At 38.1% G+C, this 27,630-nt stretch overlaps 1 protein-coding gene, 1 long non-coding RNA gene, 1 other non-coding gene and 1 pseudogene across 3 annotated transcripts; all 4 read left to right on the forward strand.

Moving 5' to 3' along the window:
- Nucleotides 1–13,104: 13,104 nt before the first annotated feature.
- LOC102307952 lies at nt 13,105–15,961 on the forward strand. The gene is made up of 4 exons (XR_317440.3): nt 13,105–13,387; nt 14,478–14,652; nt 14,792–14,843; nt 14,996–15,961. It is a non-coding gene; the product is annotated as an uncharacterized LOC102307952 (long non-coding RNA).
- An 811-nt stretch (nt 15,962–16,772) lies between these two features.
- Nucleotides 16,773–16,891, forward strand: LOC121812377. Its single transcript, XR_006053029.1, has one exon. It is a non-coding gene; the product is annotated as a 5S ribosomal RNA (ribosomal RNA).
- A 588-nt stretch (nt 16,892–17,479) lies between these two features.
- On the forward strand, nt 17,480–26,726 carry LOC102308163. Its single transcript, XM_042214403.1, has 7 exons — nt 17,480–17,743; nt 19,783–20,070; nt 20,297–20,376; nt 20,947–21,112; nt 21,227–21,283; nt 21,431–21,685; nt 26,484–26,726. Exons 1-6 carry the CDS (start codon nt 17,662–17,664, stop codon nt 21,532–21,534), a joined length of 777 nt encoding a protein of 258 aa, XP_042070337.1. The 5' UTR covers nt 17,480–17,661; the 3' UTR covers nt 21,535–21,685; nt 26,484–26,726.
- On the forward strand, nt 22,360–27,630 carry LOC121812373 (annotated as a pseudogene).

The following is a 27,630-nucleotide window of genomic DNA, read 5'->3' on the forward strand; positions in this document are numbered from 1 at the left end:
TTTGTGTTGTCCATTCTTTAGCACCGGTTCGAGCACCATTTAACCACCAGTACTGTTTCAAAAGTACCGGTTTGGCACCGGAATCGGATAAAACCTAAACGATACCCATCCCTAAGTAAACCTGGGCATGAATAACTGCAGTGAACATGAACAGCAGCAATGTTTGTAGGGTTATTGACGTTGGGCTAGCTGGCATACAATGGTCTGCTACCTGGTGTCCTGCTACAGAGCTATAGTTAGGACAATATAAACACATTAGCAGAGCAAAGATGGAGGACGAATGGGAAGTCAATCGGAAGGTTCTGAGGGGCAGAGACGAGTGGCAGGAAAAAGATGCTAAAAACAGGCCAAACTTCAGTCAACTTCATCTGCGATGATCCATCTGTCACACCAGGTGAGTCACTAGTACATGAAAAATTCATGTACCAATTGAGCTATAGGACCCAGAAGCACGGCTGTTATGTCATCACTTAACAAGCGGATGGTCCATGTCATCCAACAGTGACCACTTCTTGATGTGCACAACAAAGCTCCAGTTACTCACTCATCTCACAGCTACTTCACACATAATAACCACACATTGTTGAAAACAAGTATGGAAGTGGAATTCCTGAAATACTGCACACACAGTGGTTTGTGGATGTTAGCGGAACTGGGAGGTTGATGAAATGACTGTGCTGTGAAGTTTGTACTGGAACCAGGAGAAGAATTCTATAATATGTCGTGGATAAGTCTATAATATATACTTATATACTTCATAGAATAAGTATTGCGTAAGCATTCGCTAACAAAAGGCAGCTGCCTTTCATCATAGAGCTAATATACATGCTAACTGATTACATATTAGCAGATTTTCCTAGCATTCATTAGGCTTTCAAAACATTCTTTGTCATTCTGTCAATAAAGTTGTCCTAATTATGCATATTGATGTATGGATGCATACATAGATGGGCAAATAGAGGATAACAGAGGGTGAGAGCATTTTAGGGGTGAAGAGGGATGGTTTATCCCATCAGCTGTGTTTACACTGGAAGACTTAATGCAGCTGTTGGCGGCTTCACACACATTCTCTCGCTCTTTCTTTCTTCCTGCTCTCTGTTCTCCAGATATAGCCAGCTATGCGGAGAAGCCCACAACTAGCTTTTCCTCAGAGGCCCTGTCTAAGAGCAGGCTTTATCTGATATGGGCTTCTGAGGAACAATGCTAACAACTGACACACAGCAACAGCTCTCTTCTCTGACTCACTCTAATGACATTAACATGTTTCTGAAGCCAAGATTAGATTTCAAAAAATCACATTTAGAAACTCAGGTGGGTTAAAGAGATCCTTGGGTGGTGTTGGGAAAGTTTTCTTGAGCATTTGCAGACAATATATACTTGAATCCTTCGTCACCAGTGGGGCTAAATATGTGAAATGCCTTGCTTTCAATAGCGGATGAAGTACACCTCAAAGATCTTGAAAGGACTGCCAAGCTCAGGTTTTAGCCAAGTTAAAATTAATCATCAATCCTTTACTGAGCAGGGTTGCAAAGCATGTCCTGGCATTTCTCACACAGCGATTTCTTCATCAGTATTCACGCTAACGCACTCAGCCTAATGTGATTACAAGACTGCTCCAAATGCACAGACCACACACACCTTGGTCTCATCTAATTTTAATGACTTGTTTGGATCTTTAATGTCTGCAATTAAGACATGCAGTGATTTTGATATTTAAATGGCAGTGGGAGATGCATGTTTGGGTGTGTGTGACTGTGTGTAGGTGCTGATGTCACGTGTTATATATATGAGCTGTCAGCTGAACAGCAAAAAAACGGCGTCATTTATATACAGTTGATCCAGTAGTTTCTTTACATTTTAGTGGTTGTAGAAGGTGCAAGGCAACACAGTTGCTGAATGTGTGACATGATCGGTCCTGACATGAAGGAAGGGAAAGCCTGTTTGAGGCTGTAGGGAAACATGTCAGCCTGAATGATCAACAAATGACACATACAGGAAAGTTCCTGTGATGCATTGATTGTGAAATTCTGAGCTAATGCTGTTGTTAGGAATTGCAATTTGTTCACTGTCAGTGCTAATATATTTTCTGAGTATTTAGTATGTTTTTGTTGATCTCTATTCCTCTCTTTGTTATTATTATTATTATTATTATTATTATTATTCCATCTTAATAATTAATATCTGTTGGAAAAAACTCATGTTCAGACCGAATATCTGTGGAAGTTCTGTGTGGAATTTGATACTGATGTTACAGCAGTACACCCTATATCAGTTCTAAAGTTTTACATATCAGGACATAATAAAACATTATCTGGTCCTTACCTTGAAATGAGATAAATACGACCTGAGATGAACAACAACACCCCTACTGGTTCCATAGGAACTAGGAAGGTGAGCGTTAGTGAATTTCCCATAATGCATTGTGCCACATCTGGCAAATGTCAAACATAGCATATGAGCACAAACACCTCATACCAACCAAATATTCTAGAGTCAAACTGAGATCATCTGCCCAACAAACAAAGCTTTGTCAAAACTGAGTCATGCAAGAGGACAGTGATACCAAGCACAGCAGCAAATCTACAATGAAAGAAAAGAAAAGAATGAAGGTAAAGTCCAGACCTCAACCCAGTTGAAATGCTGTGTGTGACGTTAAGAGAGCTCAATGAAATGAGGCAACAATGTAAAGAAGAGTCTGCTGAAAGTTGAAGACCTGGAAGAACTAACTAATGTTTTGTGTCTTGATATGTAAAACCTTAGAAGTTGGGTTATTTTTCCCCCATTAGGCAAGGCAAGTTCATTTATATAGCACAATTCAACAACAAGGTGATTCAAAGTGCTTTACAGAGACATTAAAAAACAAAAACAAATAAAAAGCATGATTTAAAATTGATTAAAAAAATAGATAAAAAACAGTAGATAAAATCAGTAGTTAAAATGTAAGTTTTGAAATTTAAGCTTAAAAGTGTGGATTTGGTGCTTTATTCAAATGCAGCTGAGAACAGGTGAGTCTTCAACCTGGATTTAAATAAACTGAGTGTTTCAGCTGATCTGAGGCTTTCTGGGAGTTTGTTCCAGATATATGGAGCATAAAAGCTGAATGCAGCTTCTCCGTGTCTGGTTCTGACTCTGGGAACTGATAAAAGACCGGATCCAGATGACCTGAGGGATCTGGAAGGTTCATACTGGGTCAGGAGGTCACTGATGTATTTTGGTCCTAAACCATTCAGAGCTTTATAGACCAGCATCAGAACTTTAAAGTCTATCCTCTGACGGACAGGCAGCCAGTGTAAAGACCTCAGAGCTGGACTGATGTGGTCCACTTTTTTGGTCTTAGTGAGGACTCGAGCAGCAGAGTTCTGAATGAGCTGTAGTTGTCTGACTGATTTTTTAGGTAGACCTGTAAAGATGCTGTTACAGTAATCAAGCCTACTAAAGATGAATGCATGGACTAGTTTTTCCAGGTCCTGTTGAGACATCAGATCTTTTATCCTTGAAATATTCTTGAGGTGATAGTAAGCTGACTTTGTTATTGTCTTAATGTGTTTTTCTAAGTTTAGGTCTGCATCCATCACTACACCCAAATTTCTCGCCTGGTTGGTGGTTTTTAGGTGTATAGATTGAAGTTCTCTGGTGACCATTAATGATGTTTTGTATTTTTTAACTATATATTTATATATTTAAACTGTAAGTTTCACTCTGAGTTCTTGGCTGGCAAAGTTTAATCTCTTAGCTTTCTTAAAGAGTAATTTTACTCATGGCCTTATAGGCTTATGCCAGCGGGTGTATTAGTGTAGCACATGTCCCACAGTTAAACATGTGTGTCCTTGCAGAGGCATGTGTTCAACCCTACCCTGAACCATGAGTGCACAAGGCGTCAAAGACCCCACAGGGTAAATCCTGCAGACGCCATGTTTTTGTAGCCAAAAGCACTGATGTGAGATTGATGTTAGATTTCAGTGATTTTTGATTTGGTTCTTTTGACCTTTTCCAGAGTGTGACTCAGAACATTTGGCTGGAGACACCATAGTGTACATCCTACAGACATCCATGAATGTCTGCAGGCTTAAACTCATAACTCTCTCAGCCTGCTGAGGCATCCTCAAGCAAAACACTGAATCCTTCACATCCTAGGGATACTGCACCGCTTAGATAAAGAGTTTCCTCCTCAGGGATCAAAAGTCCCACCGAAGAGCTACTAAACTCAGATACCAGTGGTGTCAGTGTTAAATTACTGTGAATCAAAAGCTACTTAAATCAGTCGTTTAAAACTAGACTAGCCATCATCCATCCCTATGACCCAATATAAAAAATACACTCAGTCTGAAGTATCTATCTGTCACATTGCCTTATATAATCAACAAAGCCACCTCATCTAGCCAACTAAAATAAATCAGACACACTCAACCTGCTAAGAATGACACACCACAAATCCATCAGTGACAATAGCTGGCATCCTGCAGCCATTACAAATCCGGCCCACCTAAAGTGACTCAAATGACTTCTAACCGTTGATGGACCAAAAAGGCCAAAAGTAACCACAGCAGGCTACTGCTGTAGCACTAATCTGGCGCACTCATGGTCGGGCATCATACTTTTCAATAAACCTCATAAAATAAATGCTGCCAGGTCTCCCGATATAAATACCCCACAAATCCGCAGCACCTGATCGGCGCTGTCCCCTGTGTCACGTATCCAAAATAATCACTCAAATCCAGTGAGTCCAAAGGACGGCATTCCCCGGAGATACCCGCGGACAATCGCTTAAATTCAGAATGTCCTGGGACACTCGTTCCTCTTAAAATAACGCAAATCCAGTACACTGGAGTTTTGTGCGCACTTGTCAGGCATCTGAAAATGGAAACCCAGATTGGCCTACTGTATCCACTCTGACATCAGGACTGCAGTTTGGATTTTATACAAAGCGCTCGTCTGTGTCTGAAACACAGAAGTGAATTCATCTTCATATTTTAAGATTAAAAGCAGCTGGGACACTTTAGTGACTGTTCCTTTCTTACTCCACACATTCGCCCCTGCTCTGTTTATCCCTCCACAAAGATTTGTCTCATAATCTCCTCTCAGCAATGCCAATAAAACCTAAAATTATCCCACTTTTTGCTTCTCTTCGAGCGCCTCGTGAGGGAAGGTGAGAGCTAAATGGTGGAGGAGCTGCTTAGATTACAAGGGAAAAATAGGAAAGATGATGACTAAACAATCATGTACCACCAGAATACAGACCTTCTTCGTGGCTTCGCTTTTCTTATGTGCTCATACATTAAACAGTGTTTATCTTTGTTGCAGACGAATGGGATTCGGGGCCAAAAACAAGGCTTGTAGTTTATAGGAAGGAAGCGACAGCTACTTTTCAGAATGGGACCCTCATTTCGGCAGGAGTGCACTGAGTCACAGAAACTAGTGAAAGCGCTGATGTCACCACTGATGTTGTTGTTGTTACTGTTGCTAATGTTACTTGGCACTAAAATCTCCTCTGTCAGTCTGCCTCCTTGTCCTCCTCTCTTCTCTTCCTTTTTTAGGGAACAATCAAAGATTTTGCAGACATGGTAGAAGTTTCTAGCACTGGTTTTAGGTAAGACCTGCAAACATCCTTGATATTACAATGACGTGATTCAGTTTAATTTAGTTTTATTTATATAGCAATAAATAAGAAAAAAAAAAAGTCAAATCGAGGTGCTTTATATTGTAAGATATATACCGTAGAATAATACAGAAAAAACTCCAACAGTCAGATGAGCAAGCACTTGGCGACAGTGGAGGGTGAAACTCAATTTTAACAGGAAGAAACCTCCAGCAGAACCAGGCTCCAAGAGGGGCGGCCATCTGCCTCAATGCATTGGTGGTTAGGGGAAGGAGACAGGACAATAGACACGCTGTCGCAGACAGAGAGAGATTATTAATAATTAATGATTCAATGCAGAGCGATTTAATAAACACACAGAGAGTGAAGAGGAAACACTCAGTATGTCAGATGTCTTCTGTGTTTTTAGGTGCTTAGCTTAGCTTATTGCTATTCTTTTTAGGTGAAAGAATAGCAATAAGCTAGCAATAAGCTATCCCCACACCCACCTGTGTGAGTCTGAAACCCAACAAGCAGCAAGCTGAGGGAAAAAGATGCATCTCGACATGTAGTTAATTGACCCAATAGTTCAACAAAAGAAGTCTCTGATCCAGTTTTGAAAAAAAATCTATTATTACCAGTGATTACAGGTAGTGCGCTCCATACTTCCCACAAGCATAACTAAATGTTCTTATCACTGGGCGTCATTAGCGCTCTGTGGGTGTTGTTTCCACTCGTACAATATCGTGTCTTCACATGGAGTCTATAAAAAGACTCTACAAAGGCCTCTTCAAAAGTATAGCAGACCTGACTGAACAGCTCTCTGACAGGGGTTCTCTGAAAAGACTTCCCTGTAATTTAGATGCCACAGCGTCTGTCTTTTACTTTCATGCTAATGAAGTGATGCATGATACGTACGAGCCCGCTGAAGCACAGGCTTAGCTGTGTGGCAGGAAATGTGGGCTGACTCTTCAAACCTCCCCGGCGACTCCCTGCACTCTAAAACCTCACACTGCACATGTGATGTGCATGACAGATTTATATTTCACTTAATATCACAGGGATCTCTGCTGTTTAGGTCACACGCTCAGAGTATGTGCTTGTCGAAGGTCATGCACCTCTGGGACTCTGGGATCCACTTAAAAAAGGGGCCCAGGTGCTGCAGTTTAAATGTTCTCTTTAGTTTTAGGACAGTCTGTTCATCCCCCCCATGATCCAAAAGTGATGACCACTCTGGTTTGACGCAGAACAGATGAAATAAATGATTGGCTGCGGTTATTTAAAGTATTTTCATATGATGATGAACTCATCCGAAATGCTCTGATTGGCTGTTGCAATCAATGTAGTGGATTGCGATTGGATGCTGGGGTGTCTAAAGGGGTTTGTGTCCATCTGATGTACAGACGTGTTGGACTGGAGCAGCGGAAAAATAACTGCTCTATTTATAAAGGCCCATTTAACAGCAGAGGGTCATCTGTGCCCCTCAGAGGAAAAGAGTCAGTCTGTCTCCATCACAAGATCACATCAGGACTCGTGTAAAGAAGAGAAAAGCTGTGTTTCAAGTTGACAACAAATCAATTTTAACCACATATTAAACTGGGAATAATATAACCAGAAGCTGTTTTTACCTAAACCTCTGTTCTTCTTTTATATAAGCAAAACATTTCTACCGTTAAAAGCCTTGCAGAATAATAGATTTAAGAGTCATTAAATCGTTTAAAGTCTCTGGGTTTTAAAAATGCAGAATTTTCCTGTCCGTTTTTGCACGGTGCAGGCATTACGGGGTCAAAAGCGTACAAGGGAACCTCTGTGGTTCCAAAGACTGAAACAACCACACACTGACACAAAGTGACAACATGAAACTAAAGCTTGTAAATGTTATTAATATGATTTAAGCCTACTGGTTTCTCATTGTGAGAAGTGGACGCGGTTTTACACCAATTTATTCAGCTACTCACATAAATCCTGTTTGTGTAAATGTATAATTTATCCAGTATTAAAATCATAATACCTTATAGGTTCTTCATGTTTTCAGCAGCTGTTTGTACTGCATGCATGTGTAATGTAATGGCGCCACCCTGTGGACAACTGCGGCACTGTTAGAGCATCACTCTTTAGAGCTTTGTGTATTCTTATTAAAAGCTTTGTTGTCTTTACAGTTATGAGGAAAGATATTAAGTCCTTATGTTGCAAAGCATCAGCAGCAACCGAGCATTTGTCAAACTGTGAGTGTTTTTATGTCATCTTCAAAGCTACATTAATATTAACAGTCACACAGTGGAACAGCTGTGGAAACTGAAAACAGTGCAGGATGCTCAGCTGGCACCTTTTCTACTAGATCAGTAAACAAACCCGGGAAAATTTTTATAACTGCACATATTTTTTCTCAAGCTAGAAAAAGTTTGACAACCGCTGACCCAATTTAAGGTCTTTTATTTTTGTTTTGTTTTGTTTTCATGATATTTTTGATAAGCGATACGTGATATTGCTGTTGCTTCTTGTGGTTTTGGCTGACACAATGAGCTGTGCAAATGTTCACAAACGGTGACCCATCATGTTGAATTCACGTTATGTGAACACAATTTAATCTGATAAATAGTTATGGAGATAAAAGTACTTCTAAAACTCTAAATGCTACTTAAAAAATACTTCAAACAGCAGGATTCAGTATTGGAAAAAAACCCATCAAAAGCAAAAACTGATGACATTTAACCCTGGAGCCATTTCCTGTGATGCATGTTCAGTAATAGCTTTTCAAGATGTTATCAACTGACCAAATGTGATGTGCATATGCAGTTTACTACATAGGACGGACTGCTTTTTCTCCTGAGGTCTCGATACAAACTCAAAGGTTATGTAACTGAGTGAACTTAGACACTGGAGACCAACTTCTTCTTCATTTTGCCTTCCATGCCAACTGATATACTTGAAATTTGGGGATAATTGTATTGCACAAGGCACTGGAAATAATGGTTTTAGGATTGCAACAGTCATTTTGTCAAATCCTGCTTAACATTTCTGCAAAAAGCAGAGTTTTGTTCCCACACCAGCTGCATGTAAACACAGTTAAACGAAGTAACAAGTTTAAGTACAAAAAACAAAACCAAAAACAAACTGTCAGTGCTCTGTGATGTGAAACCCACACACTGAAACCAGTATATACAGGTACCTGTTAACCACAAGTGAGAAGTGACATTTTTTACCAAGTAATACTTTTCTACTCAAACGACTACAGGAAGGATTCTCACAGTATGCACACAGAGATGTTTATTTGTCTTAAATACACATAAAATACATCTGATCATAACTGGAAAAAGTCCTGACATTCCTAACATGCTCAAAAAAAGGAAATGACAAGATAATCATGTTTCACTGATATGGCTCAGAACAGGTAGTTATCAAAGAGCTGCAAGAACTGGTATAATGTAGTCGCTTCCTTTGTTATGTGTTTTGAGATAATTGTAGCCTGCACACTGTAAACTACATTACAGTAGTTAAGTATAAAAGAAATAATAGCATGTATTACCTTTTCTAAGTTAGAATGAGACCGGAATTAACACAGTTGACATACCTGTCAAAGCTGAATAAAAGAGGACTGGAGAATTTTCAAGCACCTGTGGTGGTCTGTGGCTTGACAAACCTGAGAGCTAACAGGTGTCTAACCTAGATTTCCCCTTGGTTTGCAGACATTTTTGGGTACAAACCCCAGATTAAAGGAAACATCAACGGTGCTGGGCAGAGAATGTGTAACTACAATTATTTTAGTTTTAGAAAATGTATTAGGTCTTATTATCATAGTAGGCCAGACAAAACCTAATATGAGAGCCATCACTAGTGATGTAGGGTTGTGCATTGTCCGTGTAGCAGAGAGCATCCAAGCTATATCAGCACAGAATTTGTCCAAAGTGCAGCATGTAGATCATAAATAAAAGTGGACCCAAAATAGACCCCTGTGGAACTCCACAAGAAGTAGCAGCACAGGAACATGAGGCATGAGGCACCACATCACTGATGCCAGCACTGCTTCTCAGACATGTGAAGAAAATATTTTGGTCCACAGTATCAACGGCTGAACTGAAGTCAAGAAAAATGAAAACAGAGAAGAACCCAGAGTCAGCAGCAAGCAACAAACCTTTTGAGACCTTGACCCGAGAGTTTTCAGACCTACAATGAGAGCAAAGATCTGCTTTCTATTCATCAAATGAGTCTGCTAAGTCAGCGGTACCCAATCTTTTTTGGACCATGGACTGGTTTATCTCCAACAATATTTTCACGGACAAGCCTTTAAGGTGTTGCGGATAAATACAACAAATAAAAACAGTACCGGTACCAGTAAAAGGAAGATTTATTCATAACACATGGGAAAAGACCCATGTGTCCCATAACAATAAAATCTGATAAAACCATAAATTTCACACTCGAGCCTCAACTCTCGCGGCCCGGTACCAAACTACTCATGGACCGGTACCGGTCCGTTGGCCGGGGATTGTGGACCGCTGCGGTCCACAATCTTTTTTGAGATTTCTGGATAAAAATCAAATCTTGAACATAAACTCAGGGGATCGAGAGAGGGTTTCTTCAAAAAGGTAGACTGATATTTCAAATAGGAAAATCCCAGATCACAGAAAGTAGTTTATAATAATTAAAATATCAGAACCAGCTGTCCAGAACACACCTTTTAAAAACCAAACAGTTTGACAGGCAGGTGGAAAAATTAGAAACCGTCATAGCATCTTCCAAGGTTTCTCTGAACTGATTTAAGATTTGGCTTTGTTGACTCAGCCTCAAACTTGGGATGGAATTCTGGAATTTTGTGATTAAATTAATCACTTTCACACTTTACTATGGAAGGACCAACGACTGATTTTTATTGATGGATAGCCTTGGTTAGCGATTAACTGTGACAGACTGATGTTCCTCGCTTCCCTAGTTATGGCAGAAGCAATTAATTTGCCCTTTTGCACTTCCTCTTGGCCTTTCTGCATTTCCTCTGAAAATTCTTAATTCCTCATTGACATTCCTCCAGAATGGGGATATCAAAACCAAAATGCTTGTTAAATGATTGTTAAACGTGCTTACAAGCTCGTCTGTGGTGAAGTTGTGTTCGCTGTTGCTGAGATAAATGTAACATAACATAAATGTAACTCGAATTTAGTGAACAAGAGCAAATCATTGCAGATGATTGTGGGGTTTTGAGAAATAACTGGAATCTGGAAAGAGTGACATCATCCACACACACATCAGGAGATCACCAACTCAAATGTGTTCCCATCTACATGGGCGAACATGCTTCCCCTGTTGCGTCTGATTAAAAGACTCTAAAGGTTCGATGAAATCAGAGCCAGATTCAGATGATGAAAGGAAACACAGATTGGCATTGAAATCTCTGAATAAGCACTGTCATAGTTTGTCATGATAAACCTGATCTGAAAATCCCCGCAGCAAACCAGAAGTCATCTGTATATTTACTTTTTAAAAAAAAACAACAACAATACATTCAAATGAGTTTGTCACACAGTGGAAAATTGTGTTTTTATGTTTTGTTGTTTTAGACCATACTGTGTATTGGTACATAGTGTTGATTTTATTTGCATGATTTTATTGTGATATTTATATTTAGTGTTGTTGCATAATATTCTTTTAATCCACTGTGGACTGGCTGTGCATGGGACAAATTAGCTGATAGGGATCACATGCTGAGGCATGGGTGTGTCCAGAGGTGGCCTATCAGCTGTGTAAAGACCTTTTAAAAGCAGGCTAGCTGAGCACTGGAGGAGGAATACTAGACGGCCAGCGTGACATGGCGACCCAGTCCTGACAGCAAGGAACGGTGACAGTAGGAGACAACGCGTGTGATTGGCAGCAGGGTCTCCACTGTCGTTTACTGGTTGCAGCTGGGTTGGGAGAGGGTTGCCATGGCTACAAGCCAGGGCCGCTTCTGGGACCATTGTTCTGGCCCCCAGTTGTTATTTTACCTGGGGGCCAGGTAAAATAACAAGGCAAGGGGAGCTGTGGTGGCATCGCATGACAGATTCGGGTGCAGAACACAAGCTGGGCTGGGATGTGATGGGCCCAGTGGAAGGGCAAGAGGATGGGAGGCTCCTTCTCGTCTGCCAAAGACAAGGCTGGCGTGGACTCTGCTCTAAAGAAGGAATTCCTGGCCTGCTGGTGGACCCATAATGAACATGTGGCATAATTATATCAGGGGGTTTAGTGAATGTAGCAAATTGTAGTTTTATGGGTTTTAGAATAGTTTTATTTAGTAGATTTTTAAGGGTGTTTTTATTTGTGCTTTCTGGCTGGGAAATAAACTGTTTCCGATCAGACCTGCTTCATCTCTGTGCCCTTGGTATCTGACTCCCTTGCTCCCCCTTGGATTTTAAAGAATCGTTCTTTTTAGCATAACATTCTGGCGGGACCGCTTTAGTGTCTGCGTGTTACAAGTATACAACAAAACACGTAAAAATACAGGATGGCAACATCCTTGCAGCTAGGAAAACAATCTGTGGATGCTTCGTGATTGCATTTGCCAAGTAGTTGCAGTGAAAAAGTGGCCGCTCAGAGGTTGAGTGTGCAGTACAATCTCTGTATGAACAGTGAATGTCAATTGCAAGGCAATTGTAAGTCACAATTCACAAGTCACAATTGTCACTTGGTTCCAACCTAATACCAAGTAAGCACCACTTGCCACCTCCAACATCTTACTGCACATGCTAAAGGATCTGAGCTTCTCCAAGAAACAGTCCTGTCGCCCACTTCTTGTTCACAACATCACTGTTGGTCCTTGAATCAAGTTTGTCATTTGTGAGTAAAAGTTAACAATAAGTACCTGTAGCTGGCCACTGTTTCCAGATCCTCACCCGTGGTATTAATGGGCTTTGTTTTTTTCCTCCAGTAGTTAACCACCATCTGTTTGCCTCGTTGACATTCAGAAGTAGGTGACTGCAACCACCACAGTGTCATCAGAGAACTTCTGCAGGTGGCGTGTGCTAGTGTTATGCCGGAAATTTGAGGTTTACAGACTAAACGAGAATGAGACCAGTACCATCCTCTTAGATGCCCCAGTAAAGCTAACTAACCACACCAGACAGGGAAGCCCACATTTGTACAAACTGAGGCCTCTCTCACTGACAGTTAGTAACCCAGGAGACAGTAGATGTGGTGACACCAATCCTGAGCAGTAAAAGTGGTTAGATGGTACATAAGGCAGTAGAAACACGCCAAAAAAACAAGTTCCTCATAATGGCGCCAGCAACATGCAGGTGAGAGTGAGCACAGGTAAATAACAGCATCATCCACCCCCATAAGATGCTGGTAAGCAAACTGATGGGACACCAAAATGACCTTAAATTTATAAACAAAATTCCATAACTTTATTTAACATATTAAAACAATTTTTAGTTTATAATCATCATAATGGGATATTCAATTTGATCTCTAGTTTCATTTCATTTACTTTCCTTACAGAGTGATGATTAAAAAACTAAATTTATCACCCAAATTAAGACAGGACCTCTTGAACATCTCTAACTGGAGATCACAGATTATATTAAAATATATTTGCTGAGGCAAGAAAACTTAAAAAGCACAGTCTTTGTTCTAAGTGTCACATTTGCTTTGTTCTTTATCTATGAAAGCAGACGAGGCCTCTTGTATCACGCACATGTGATGATACCATGCTCTGACAGGAAACAGCCTCTAAAATGGAAAGCGGCTGTTAGCTGAATGTGATGACAACGGTGAAGAAGAAGATGGCTTCTGCTGCCACCATCGCTGTGGTTCTGCTCTGCTGCTTCATCACTGCCTCCACAGGTACGCTACACTTCATCTCTGTATGCTGTCAGGTGTAGTTTTTGCAGACTGAATAATGTTTTAACACATCACAGACACTTGATCTGTTGCTATGTAGCATGCAGTGTTTTATTACTGCACGGCATGAGTAATTCTACTTATTTTTAAAATATCAGTCTTTACATAAAGACATTCGATTCCATAAAAAATACATTTACATGTTGAGTGACATAATCCATGTAGTTTATAGTCAACCACATACATAGTGTTCCTCTGCTTCACCTCCATGTGTGGAATCTATAAGTCATGAACTGCATCACTTCACTTCTTCTTAGTTTTACTTTGAATGTTTTGATTATGCAGCTGTAAAACTTTGGCATTTTTCAGGAAACACATTTTCATGCAGGAGTTACAGGGAAGTGGTAATAGTCGTTGGCAGGCGTTCAGAGGCCTCAGTGGTTCGCACTGTTGAGTACCACTTGTGGTTAAGATCATTAAGGGGCGGGTTAAGAAGAACAAACTGAAGTCATGTTTAGCTTACGTTTAAATGAGCATGGTGGTCAGAAGAGAAACAACAATAAGATGCTGCTGAAACAGCAAGGTTTGACTTTGTATGTCTTCATTATTTTATTACATAAGATGGAAAATAATCCAAAGTGTAAAACAAAATAAACCGAGTTGTTAATTTAGCCACACTAGACTGCTGTTGGCAATCATTCTCTTTTTCTCGTGTTTTAAAGTTAAGCTCGATAATAAGTTGAGATGTTTACAAAACACCCAGAGCCTCGACCCACTGATTAAAAATATGAAATATGTTTAAGAATCATAATTCTGCTATTATAAATGTGTTTACTGATTTTTATTAGTTCTTAATGTTGTGTTCATTAATTGTCACCACACACAAAATGAAAAAGAACAAAAACATTCATATATTTTGGCTGAACTTTGCACTGGAAAACCCAAAACAAAACGAATAAAACAAAATACACCCACAAACAAGCATTGGATAATTAAACAATCAAACCCTGGGACAATTGTATGTTCTTTATAGGACTTTTTGTTGAACTCCAAGCCTTCAAATAATCCACAAATTGTGGGTTTTTTCCCACAGAAGGAAAACATTTGTATGATCAAATGATTTATGGATGGTAAACAGTTGGCAGAAAAAGACAAGACACTGACGAGAGTAGGCAAAGACGTGGTAAACGCCCATTTCTCTTGCAATATTTCTAACACCATCGGCTCTGAGATCAGTCTGCCTGTTCAACAAATCTGCTATAAGCCCGGTAAGTATTACTTAATTACTATCAGCTGTACAAATGTTCAAATTTGCCTTTTTCAAATCTTCATGAACTGAAGTAGTCATTGTATTGAGCTCATATCATATTAGGATTCTTTTCTTCTTCTCTTGTTTTATTCCTGAAGTTTTTCCCTGAAACAATGACAGAAATCTGGCTTTTACTGGGTTGTTACGCAGGTATGTTGTGTCTTCTGTGTAATCCTTACATTTTAACATGTGTGGCATTGCTGACATGCAGAGCAATTAAGCTTGAAGCAATGAACACAGGATTCAAATACATAAACTCTTTACTTTACATGTCTAATACAATTAATTTTCATCCTCATCAGTTACTCTTCTGGTCATCCTAATTGTCATCGTTCGTTGTGTCAGCACCAGACCAAAAGAGCATGTGCGGCCAAACGGTGAGAATTTATTTGTTTATTTTTAGTTATTTTAAAACCACTGCATATAATCTGTTAGTTACTTAAGAAGCTTCATTTCAGTCTAATCTTCTGAAAGGTTACCTGTGGAGCTCCCCAAGGTGCAGTGCTAGGACCACTATATTTATATTTAGACTTAAGTTAATGTAATGGTAGCAGGTTAAAGACATTTCAAACTGCAGATGACTCAAATATATTTTGAAAATATTGTTAAATTATGGACGAGGCATCTAAACCTGATCTTTCAAAAAAGCCATGCTGCAAATGGAAGCAATGCTCTTACTTATTTAAGATGATAACACTTAACTAGAGCCTTGTTTTTTTTTAAAATTTTACTGACGTAATGATTTAGCGGCCTAAAACTGCAGGGTCACATAGCTACAGAAATCACCTCTGTCGTGTCACATAGGATGGGTGGGGGTCTGATCCAAATTCCACATGAACCATGTAACTCCAGCACACCACAACGTTGTCTTAGTTGTGTATGTTTACTGCAAAGGAGATGAAATTATTTTTATTTATCCTTTTTTTAAAAAAAATCCTTTTGTGTTTAGTTGACACAACCCCATCAAAGCCATTTTCTCAGTAATAGCAGGTTTTACCTTTTTTCTTTCCAACACTTTAAGAGATGATGATATATTTGTTGCTGATTTTGTACCACTGGACATAATATAAAATAAATCTAATATAAGATTCGTATAACCAAAGTTCAGACGATGTGCAGACGCTTGCAGTGATTAAAAAGTGCACGGGGAAGTCATAAGTCACATTTATAGTAGTAGAACGTGTGGGCCGCCTCCCAAAACCTCTTCAGTGATTCCCTTTAAAAATGTCAAACCTAAAATGACACAACTGTATATTTCTGGATTTATAATTCATTTATTATTACAGATGGTTCTGCTGCTAACACACAGTCTGACAATCAAAGGCTCTGGACCTTCATGAGATATATATGAATCTCCAGTAAATGTTCCTCAACCTCACCATTACCTCAGGCTCCTTCTCCATCAGAGAGGTGATGCTCTGGGTATTTAAAGCCAGTGTTACCAGCCGGAGATCGGACCAGAGCCTCCACCCCAAACTGCTGCCGAACACCTGCAATAGCTCCTGTTGGTGGTCGGTCCACCAGAGATTAATTTTAATAATAATTTCTAATTTAACAGTCATTTTATTTTTTTAATACAAATTTTTGAATATGATGGCACATAAAGGTCTTTAAATGTATGAAATGTGTATGTATGTCTGTAAATTATTAAGTGACCTGTACCGTGATTGATTTACATCTTAAGATGTATGTTTTATCTTTGTTTTAATTAAGTTAAATTAAGTTAAATCATTGTTACTTTTTCTGACATTAAACATAAGTAAACAAGTAATAAAACACAGATTTAGATTTTTTTTTAATGCAAAAAAATTTGGATAATTACAAGTGTGCCTGATTTAGCAGTTTCTGTCTATTTTAAAATGTAAACTGTGACGTGTATATAAATAAAATGAATGGGTACACACAAAATCCAAATAAGATTTTGAAATCCATAATCATCTGTTTTAAGCAGGAATAAATAACAAGTTAATGTTTCAACTCATTGTTGGGTTTCTTCCTCTCTTGTACTCACATGTATTAGAATTGTTACATAGGACATTTTTGTCAGCCTCAAAAAGGCAGTTTCGGACATCCTTCCTCGCTTACGGCCATACCACCCTGAACAAGCCTGATCTCGTCTGATCTCGGAAGCTAAGCAGCGTCGGGCCTGGTCAGTACTTGGATGGGAGACCGCCTGGGAATACCAGGTGCTGTAAGCTTTTGCACTTACACACAAACTGCAAAGGGCAAAGCTACTCACTCCCTACCTCAATAACAATCATTAGTGCTCAGTTGGTATTCTTCATGATAACATTTTCTGCATCAACGTCCAAAACAGGAGTACTTAAAAGTTTCAGTGACAACATGATGCAGAGTTTGAGCTCTGACTCAGGTTCATCTTATCTCAATAACCCATTAATCTTGCTTCATGGGACACCCCGAATCTCCTGAAATTAAGAATACATACTTTATTGGCCACATTACACTCACAGAGGTATTTATTTTCAATTATTTAAAATAAAATGCACTTTTAATTTTACAAAATAATGATGGAATATTCATTCTCTTTGCTTGACAGTGAAAGGAAAAACACCAACAAAAAGGACGCTGTAGCAGTAACAAGAAAAATCAGTTTGTATTATCAGATTTTAAGAGGAAGTCATTTCAGAAAAACATACATTTATATTTTATGTCTAAATTACAAATTATCACCCAAATTAGGACAGTTTGTATTTGAGTTTTCGGTTACCTCTTGAACATCTCTAACTGGAGATTATATTTAAATATATTTGCTGAAGCAAGAAAACTAAAAAAGCAAAGTCTTTGTTCTAAGTGTCACACTTACTTTGTTCTTTATCTGTGAAAGTAGACGAGGCCTCTTGGATCACTTCCCTTCAAAACCATACATGCGCACGCACGTAAACATGATGATACCATACTCTGACAGGAAACAGCCTCTAAAATGGAAAGCGGCTGTTAGCTGAATGTGATGAGAACAGTGAAGAAGAAGATGGCTTCTGCTGCCACCATCGCTGTGTTTCTGCTCTGCTGCTTCATCACTGCCTCCACAGGTACGCTACACTTCATCTCTGTATGCTGTCAGGTGTAGTTTTTGGTGAACTGTATAAGCAATTAGCTTTAAAATCCAAAGTTTATGGCTTTAATTTCAAATGTTAAGTGTCAAAATTCAAATGTTTTTGAAAGATAAAATCATTTATCAGTGTTTAGTTGCACACTGAATAATTTTTTAACACATCACAGACATTTGATCTGTTGCTATGTAGCATGCAGTCCTTTTTTTCTGTACGAAGCTCCCACTAAAAAGCTCCCACGTAAAAATGCCTTCATTTAGTTGTAGTTGATGAACTAAAGCATAAATATAATTATCTTATTTAAAAACTTAGATTCAATTTCATCTCGTTAATTGTGTGTTATTCTGCGCTGTCATTTACCATCATCAACAGTTTGTTTCGTACTTATGAAATGCAAATTTGGCTTCACTCCTCAATAGAGGACTCAGAAACTGAACAGTGCTGACTAAAAAGAAAAACTAGTTTGTCTTCACTGGACTGGACTTAATTAAAGTTATCACTGTCTTTACATAAAGACTTTCGAATTTTAAAAAAAAAATCATTTAAATGATGAGTAACAAAATCCACGTAGGTTGAAGTCAACCACACACAGAGTGGGGCGTAGCGCTGCAGCGCTTCACCCCACTCTGTGGAATCTATAAGTCATAAACTGCATCACTTCACTTCTTCTTAGTTTTACATTGAATGTTTTGATTATTTCAGCACTATTTACAGGAATAAGTGATCTTCACACGATGTCAGTGATGCCTTTTGACAGTTTTCTTTGCAGGTCATGCATCATGTTGACTGGTTGTGTTTGAATTTTACAATCTTTACAATTTTTACAAAAAAAAAAAAAGAAAAAGACATTCTCACATGACAGTTATAAAGATAAATGCCTTTTTTTCTTTTCTGCAACCGTAAAGTTGTGAGAGGCATTTTTTAGGAAAGGCATGCAAGAGTCACAGGGAAGTGGTAACGGTCACGGGCAGACGCTCAGAGCTCTCTGGGTTAGAGTCTTGAGAACCGCTTGTGGTTAAGATGGAGAGAAACAGAAAACTTATGGTTAAAATTTTAAAAGATAATGCGTTTTCTCTTCCTTTTTTGCTACATGAAAGGTGTGGGGCAATTACCCACGAGTCACTTTGTGACTGCCTCTGAACAAAGGCACTCAACCAGCTTTGACTAGTGTCTCAAAATTAGTGATAACAAGAAGCTTATTTTCCTGTTATCACTTTGGAAAATATTAATGTTGTGACTCTTGAGCAGACGACTGATATAACCTCTGATTTCCTGTGGGTTCCCCTAATAGAAAATGAAACTGTCAAGTTGTTCAGTGATTGCAAAATCCATTTTACTGAGTACGTCTAATTGTCTTCTCAGTGTCTCATAATCATGAAGAAATGCCATGTGCCTTTAAAAAATATTATCTGGTGCTCACAACTGACGACAAACTAAAGTTAGGTTTAGTTTATGTTTAAATGTGCACGGTGGTCTGAAGAGAAACAACAGGATATGAGATAACAATCATTGAGCCTCAGTCATCTGTCCTATCATAGACATTTGTCAGCTACACAGCGAGTGTATAAACTTGTTGTAGCGCACGCACAAATGTAGCAGATTAAAAGAACTCAACCTACACAGAGATCATTCTAAAAACATGATCATCTTCTACAGTAGTCGACTTTTATTGGGAAGACCAAAAAAGACAAAAACCTTATTCTGAAATATCAGCTGATTGTCAGTGATTTATCAAATTAAAACAACGTATCGAACATCTCCTGATGGGTTTTAGTAATTTCTTACAAAAAAGCCACTCAGAGACATTTGGACATGCAGGAAATGTGTTTGATGCTGTGCACAAAGTCATTAGTTTTGGTATATTTATGTTTACAACCTACTAATGTCCCCTCTAAGTTAGAAATATTTTACAAGTTGCAAACAGAATGTAATTGTTAGTGCCTGATACTTTCTTTGTGCATCGTGATCTCTTTACAGCTAACATGGCTAATCTCTTTCTTCATCTTTCTGTTTCAAAGGCTCTCAGGATGATTGTGTGTACGCTGCAACAGGATCAAGCTTTACTGTGCCACTTAGATATAAGTTGAAGGAATCAGATCACCTGAAATGGATCAAGGACACAAGCGTAATCTTTAATCGCAGACAGAAACAGGTGATCATGGGGAAAAATGATGATGTTGATTCAACTGGATCACTAAAGCTGACAAAACTGACCAAAGACAAGTCAGGACGATACAGAGCAGAGGTTTACACAGATGGAATAAATGTGGGGGGAAACTTACCAAGTGTGCATTTGTGTGTATTAGGTAAGTAACAACACATTATCCATACATTCATTTTGGTAATACAAATGTACTTTATAGCAAGTCTTCTGTCTGTTTCTATGTTAGTCACACATTTAACCCACAGAAAACTGCTGGCTCATTGATATACTAAAGTTACTGTCTAATTTTGTCATGCAGTCTTATTACTTTTTTAATGTATTATCAGCAGTTCATATAATGTTAATATAATCAAATTTTCTTTACTCAGACCGTGTGCAGAAGCCCAATGTGACGATGACGTGTACAGGCAATAAGACAAGAGTCAGTTTTACTTGCAGTGTTGGTCAGGTGAGGACAATATTTCATGTTTTATTGATATTTCCATGTAGTGAGTTCTTCAAACAACTTATAATTAAGCTGCTGAAGAATCTGTGGACAAAGGTCTCATTTCACCTCCACTGAAACCAAGCAGTTGAACTGTGTTGACTGTAAAATGCAGCTGAAACAGCAAGATTTATGTGCACATATTATTTTAATATATAAAATGGGATACAGCTAATCTAATTTCAGCTGCATTCGGCTTCTGTTGGCAATCATTCTCTTTGCCTCATGTTTTAAAGTTTGATTAATTAAGTTTAGTTTAGTTTTTTACAAAAGACACAAAGACAACGACCCACTGATTAAAATGCTGAAATGTATTTAAGAATTTGTCTGTCAAATTATTAATTCCACAGTTAATTGTACAGAGTCACCACACACACGAAAAGAAAAATACTCTTATATTCTGAGCCGTGCACTGGAAATACAAGAAAAACAAAATGAAACAAAAAACTACACACACACACACACACACACACACACACACACACACACACTCTAAGCCTTCAACTAATCTACTAATTGTGTTTTCGCCCACAGAATGAGAAGATTGAATGGTTTAAGGATGGTAAACAGTTGGCAGAAAAAGACAAGACGGTGACGAGAGTAGCCAAAGACGTGGCAAACTCCCATTTCTCTTGCAATGTTTCTAACACCATCGGCTCTGAGATCAGTCTGCCTGTTCAACAAATCTGCTATAAGCCTGGTAAGTATTACTTGCTGTCAACTCTGCAAACGTTTAAATTTGCCTTTTTCCAAATGTTCGTGAGCTCACATCATAACAAGATTCTTTTCTTCTTCTCTTGTTTTATTCCTGAAGTTTTCTCTGAAACAATATTTGGAATTAGCATCTGGGTTTTAGTGGGTGGTGGAGCAGGTATGTTGTGTCTTCTGTGTAATCCTTACATTTTAACATGTGTGGCATTGCTGAAATGCAATTAAGCTTGAAGCAATGAACACAGCATTCAAATACAAAAACTCTTTACTTTACATATCTAATACAATTTATTTTCATCCTCATCAGGTATTGTTCTGATTTTGATCCTAATTGCCATCGTTTGTTGTATCCGGATCAGACGAAAAAAGCATGTGCGACTAAACGGTGAGATTTTATTTTTATTTTTTTAGTCATTTTAAAACCACTGCATATAATCTGTTAGTTACTTAAGAAGCTTCATTTCAGTCTAAACTTCTGAAAGGTTACCTGTGGAGCTCCCCAAGGTGCAGTGCTAGGACCACTATATTTATATTTAGACTTAAGTTAATGTAATGGTAGCAGGTTAAGAGAGAGAGTCTCAAGTAACAATCATTAGTGCTCAGTTGGTATTCTTCATGATAACATTTTCTGCATCAACGTCCAAAACAGGAGTACTTAAAAGTTTCAGTGACAACATGATGCAGAGTTTGAGCTCTGACTCAGGTTCAGCTTATCTCAATAACCCATTAATCTTGCTTCATGGGACACCCCGAATCTCCTGAAATTAAGAATACATACTTTATTTGCCACATTACACTCACAGAAGTGTTTATTCTCATTATTTAAATAAAATACACTTTTAATTTTACAAAATAATGATGGAATATTCATTCTCTTTGCTTGACAGTGAAAGGAAAAACACCAACAAAAAGGACGCTGTAGCAGTAACAAGAAAAATCAGTTTGTATTATCAGATTTTAAGAGGAAGTCATTTCAGAAAAACATACATTTATATTTTATGTCTAAATTACAAATTATCACCCAAATTAGGACAGTTTGTATTTGAGTTTTCGGTTACCTCTTGAACATCTCTAACTGGAGATTATATTTAAATATATTTGCTGAAGCAAGAAAACTAAAAAAGCAAAGTCTTTGTTCTAAGTGTCACACTTACTTTGTTCTTTATCTGTGAAAGTAGACGAGGCCTCTTGGATCACTTCCCTTCAAAACCATACATGCGCACGCACGTAAATATGATGATACCATACTCTGACAGGAAACAACCTCTAAAATGGAAAGCGGCTGTTAGCTGAATGTGATGACAACAGTGAAGAAGAAGATGGCTTCTGCTGCCACCATCGCTGGGTTTCTGCTCTGCTGCTTCATCACTGCCTCCACAGGTAGGCTACACTTCATCTCTGTATGCTGTCAGGTGTAGTTTTTGGTGAACTGTATAAGCAATTAGCTTTAAAATCCAAAGTTTATGGCTTTAATTTCAAATGTTAAGTGTCAAAATTCAAATGTTTTTGAAAGATAAAATCATTTATCAGTGTTTAGCTGCACACTGAATAATTTTTTAACACATCACAGACATTTGATCTGTTGCTATGTAGCATGCAGTCCTTTTTTTCTGTACGAAGCTCCCACTAAAAAGCTCCCACGTAAAAATGCCTTCATTTAGTTGTAGTTGATGAACTAAAGCATAAATATAATTATCTTACTTAAAAACTTAGATTCAATTTCATCTCGTTAATTGTGTGTTATTCTGCGCTGTCATTTACCATCATCAACAGTTTGTTTCGTACTTATGAAATGCAAATTTGGCTTCACTCCTCAATAGAGGACTCAGAAACTGAACAGTGCTGACTAAAAAGAAAAACTAGTTTGTCTTCACTGGACTGGACTTAATTAAAGTTATCACTGTCTTTACATAAAGACTTTCGAATTTAAAAAAAAAATCATTTAAATGATGAGTAACAAAATCCACGTAGGTTGAAGTCAACCACACACAGAATGGGGCGTAGCGCTGCAGCGCTTCACCCCACTCTGTGGAATCTGTAAGTCATAAACTGCATCACTTCACTTCTTCTTAGTTTTACATTGAATGTTTTGATTATTTCAGCACTATTTACAGGATTAAGTGATCTTCACACGATGTCAGTGATGACTTTTGACAGTTTTCTTTGCAGGTCATGCATCATGTTGACTGGTTGTGTTTGAATTTTACAATCTTTACAATTTTTACAAAAAAAAAAAAGAAAAAGACATTCTCACATGACAGTTATAAAGATAAATGCCTTTTTGTCTTTTCTGCAACTGTAAAGTTGTGAGAGGCATTTTTTAGGAAAGGCATGCAAGAGTCACAGGGAAGTGGTAACGGTCACGGGCAGACGCTCAGAGCTCTCTGGGTTAGAGTCTTGAGAACCGCTTGTGGTTAAGATGGAGAGAAACAGAAAACTTATGGTTAAAATTTTAAAAGATAATGCGTTTTCTCTTCCTTTTTTGCTACATGAAAGGTGTGGGGCAATTACCCACGAGTCACTTTGTGACTGCCTCTGAACAAAGGCACTCAACCAGCTTTGACTAGTATCTCAAAATTAGTGATAACAAGAATCTTATTTTCTTGTTATCACTTTGGAAAATATTAATGTTGTGACTCTGAGCAGACGACTGATATAACCTCTGATTTCCTGTGGGTTCCCCTAATAGAAAATGAAACTGTCAAGTTGTTCAGTGATTACAAAATCCATTTTACTGAGTACGTCTAATTGTCTTCTCAGTGTCTCATAATCATGAAGAAATGCCATGTGCCTTTAAAAAATATTATCTGGTGCTCACAACTGACGACAAACTAAAGTTAGGTTTAGTTTATGTTTAAATGTGCACGGTGGTCTGAAGAGAAACAACAGGATATGAGATAACAATCATTGAGCCTCAGTGATCTGTCCTATCATAGACATTTGTCAGCTACACAGCGAGTGTATAAACTGGTTGTAGCGCACGCACAAATGTAGCAGATTAAAAGAACTCAACCTACACAGAGATCATTCTAAAAACGTGATCATCTTCAACAGTAGTCGACTTTTATTGGGAAGACCAAAAAAGACAAAAACCTTATTCTGAAATATCAGCTGATTGTCAGTGATTTATCAAATTAAAACAATGTATCGAACATCTCCTGATGGGTTTTAGTAATTTCTTACAAAAAAGCCACTCAGAGACATTTGGACATGCAGGAAATGTGTTTGATGCTGTGCACAAAGTCATTAGTTTTGGTATATTTATGTTTACAACCTACTAATGTCCCCTCTAAGTTAGAAATATTTTACAAGTTGCAAACAGAATGTAATTGTTAGTGCCTGATACTTTCTTTGTGCATCGTGATCTCTTTACAGCTAACATGGCTAATCTTTTTTCTTCATCTTCTGTTTCATTTCAAGGCTCTCAGGATGATTGTGTGTACGCTGCAACAGGATCAAGCTTTACTGTGCCACTTAGATATAAGTTGAAGGAATCAGATCACCTGAAATGGATCAAGGACACAAGCGTAATCTTTAATCGCAGACAGAAACAGGTGATCATGGGGAAAAATGATGATGTTGATTCAACTGGATCACTAAAGCTGACAAAACTGACCAAAGACAAGTCAGGACGATACAGAGCAGAGGTTTACACAGATGGAATAAATGTGGGGGGAAACTTACCAAGTGTGCATTTGTGTGTATTAGGTAAGTAACAACACATTATCCATACATTCATTTTGGTAATACAAATGTACTTTATAGCAAGTCTTCTGTCTGTTTCTATGTTAGTCACACATTTAACCCACAGAAAACTGCTGGCTCATTGATATACTAAAGTTACTGTCTAATTTTGTCATGCAGTCTTATTACTTTTTTAATGTATTATCAGCAGTTCATATAATGTTAATATAATCAAATTTTCTTTACTCAGACCGTGTGCAGAAGCCCAATGTGACGATGACGTGTACAGGCGATAAGACAAGAGTCAGTTTTACTTGCAGTGTTGGTCAGGTGAGGACAATATTTCATGTTTTATTGATATTTCCATGTAGTGAGTTCCTCAAATAACTTAAAATTAAGCTGCTGAAGAATCTGTGGACAAAGGTCTCATTTCACCTCCACTGAAACCAAGCAGTTGAACTGTGTTGACTGTAAAATGCAGCTGAAACAGCAAGATTTATGTGCACATATTATTTTAATATATAAAATGGGATACAGCTAATCTAATTTCAGCTGCATTCGGCTTCTGTTGGCAATCATTCTCTTTGCCTCATGTTTTAAAGTTTGATTAATTAAGTTTAGTTTAGTTTTTTACAAAAGACACAAAGACAACGACCCACTGATTAAAATGCTGAAATGTATTTAAGAATTTGTCTTTCAAATTATTAATTCCACAGTTAATTGTACAGAGTCACCACACACACAAAAAGAAAAATACTCTTATATGTTGAGCCGTGCACTGGAAAAACAAGAAAAACAAAATGAAACAAAAAACTACACACACACACACACACACAACACACACACACACACACACAAAACACACACACACACACACACACACACACACACACAACAACTCTTCAATTAATCACAATTGTGTTTCTCCCACAGAATGAGAAGATTGAATGGTTTAAGGATGGTAAACAGGTTGGCAGAAAAAGGAAGACGGTGACGAGAGTAGCCAAAGACGTGGCAAACCCCATTTCTCTTGCAATGTTTCTAACACCATCGGCTCTGAGATCAGTCTGCCTGTTCAACAAATCTGCTATAAGCCTTGTAAATATTACTTGCTGTCAACTCTGCAAACGTTTAAATTTGCCTTTTTCCAAATGTTCGTGAGCTCATATCATAACAAGATTCTTTTCTTCTTCTCTTGTTTTATTCCTGAAGTTTTCTCTGAAACAATATTTGGAATTAGCATCTGGGTTTTAGTGGGTGGTGGAGCAGGTATGTTGTGTCTTCTGTGTAATCCTTACATTTTAACATGTGTGGCATTGCTGAAATGCAGAGCAATTAAGCTTGAAGCAATGAACACAGGATTCAAATACAAAAACTCTTTACTTTACATGTCTAATACAATTTATTTTCATCCTCATCAGGTATTGTTCTGATTTTGATCCTAATTGCCATCGTTTGTTGTATCCGGATCAGACGAAAAAAGCATGTGCGACTAAACGGTGAGATTTTATTTTTATTTTTTTAGTTATTTTAAAACCACTGCATATAATCTGTTAGTTACTTAAGAAGCTTCATTTCAGTCTAAACTTCTGAAAGGTTACTTGTGGAGCTCCCCAAGGTGCAGTGCTAGGACCACTATATTTATATTTAGACTTAAGTTAATGTAATGGTAGCAGGTTAAAGACATTTCAAACTGCAGATGACTCAAATATATTTTGAAAATATTGTTAAATTATGGACGAGGCATCTAAACCTGATCTTTCAAAAAAGCCATGCTGCAAATGGAAGCAATGCTCTTACTTATTTAAGATGATAACACTTAACTAGAGCCTTTTTTAAAATTTTACTGACATAATGATTGAGCGGCCTAAAACTGCAGGGTCACATACAGTCTGATCCAAACTCCACATGAACCATGTAACTCCAGCACACCACAACGTTGTCTTAGTTGTGTATGTTTACTGCAAAGGAGATCAACTTATTTTTATTTATCCTTTTGTATTTAGTTGACACAACCCCATCAAAGCCATTTTCTCAGTAATAGCAGGTTTTACCTTTTTTCTTACCAACACTTTAACAGATGATGGTGTTTCTCCAGGTCTGATTTGTAATCTATACTTATTTTAACAGATGAGAGGGAGCTTTATTTGCAGTGGAGCAATCAAGAACAGGAACAGCCTGATTATTATGACCACCGCTACCTGCAGCAACTACCTGGCAATACCAGCAATATGGCTGAAAACACCAACTCGCCGAGCAACATCCCGAAACCTGGCATCTGTACACACTGTGGCCTGAAGAGAGACGACTTGAAATAATGCAATCACCAGCATCCAGCCTCAGCTATAAGTCATTTATGTTTTTCAGCTTCGTGTTAAATGGATAAACTGGCTGCACACAACAAATTGGCAGATTAAAGGAAATGACCTCAAATACACAGTCTGAATAAATAATAATGAGCATGTGGTTGACATGAAGTGACTAAACCAGATGTACAAACCTTAATCTGAAATACCAGCTGATTAAGCAATAATTTAATTGAACTAAAACACCATCAAAACATCTCCAGACTTTGTTGTTTTGTAAGTAGATTTAAAAAAAAAGATAACCCAGAGAAAGTGGGACAGACAGGAAGTCGGACTGTTTACATCTTCTGTAGTAACTCAGGCGCCTTTGTAAAGAATGACTGTTTAATCTTTGTGTCAGTACATTAAGAGCTTTCTGCTCTCTTTGCTCCTTGTTTTGAAGGAAAATATGCTCTTCTCGGTGGGAAGGGTTCATGCTGTATATTTGCTGTGAGAGTGAAAGTTCAGGACTTGCGTA

The sequence above is a fragment of the Haplochromis burtoni genome, unplaced genomic scaffold (genome assembly GCF_018398535.1).
Source record: "Haplochromis burtoni strain Fernald_Lab_line unplaced genomic scaffold, NCSU_Asbu1 Contig_560, whole genome shotgun sequence".
Taxonomy (NCBI): domain Eukaryota; kingdom Metazoa; phylum Chordata; class Actinopteri; order Cichliformes; family Cichlidae; genus Haplochromis; species Haplochromis burtoni.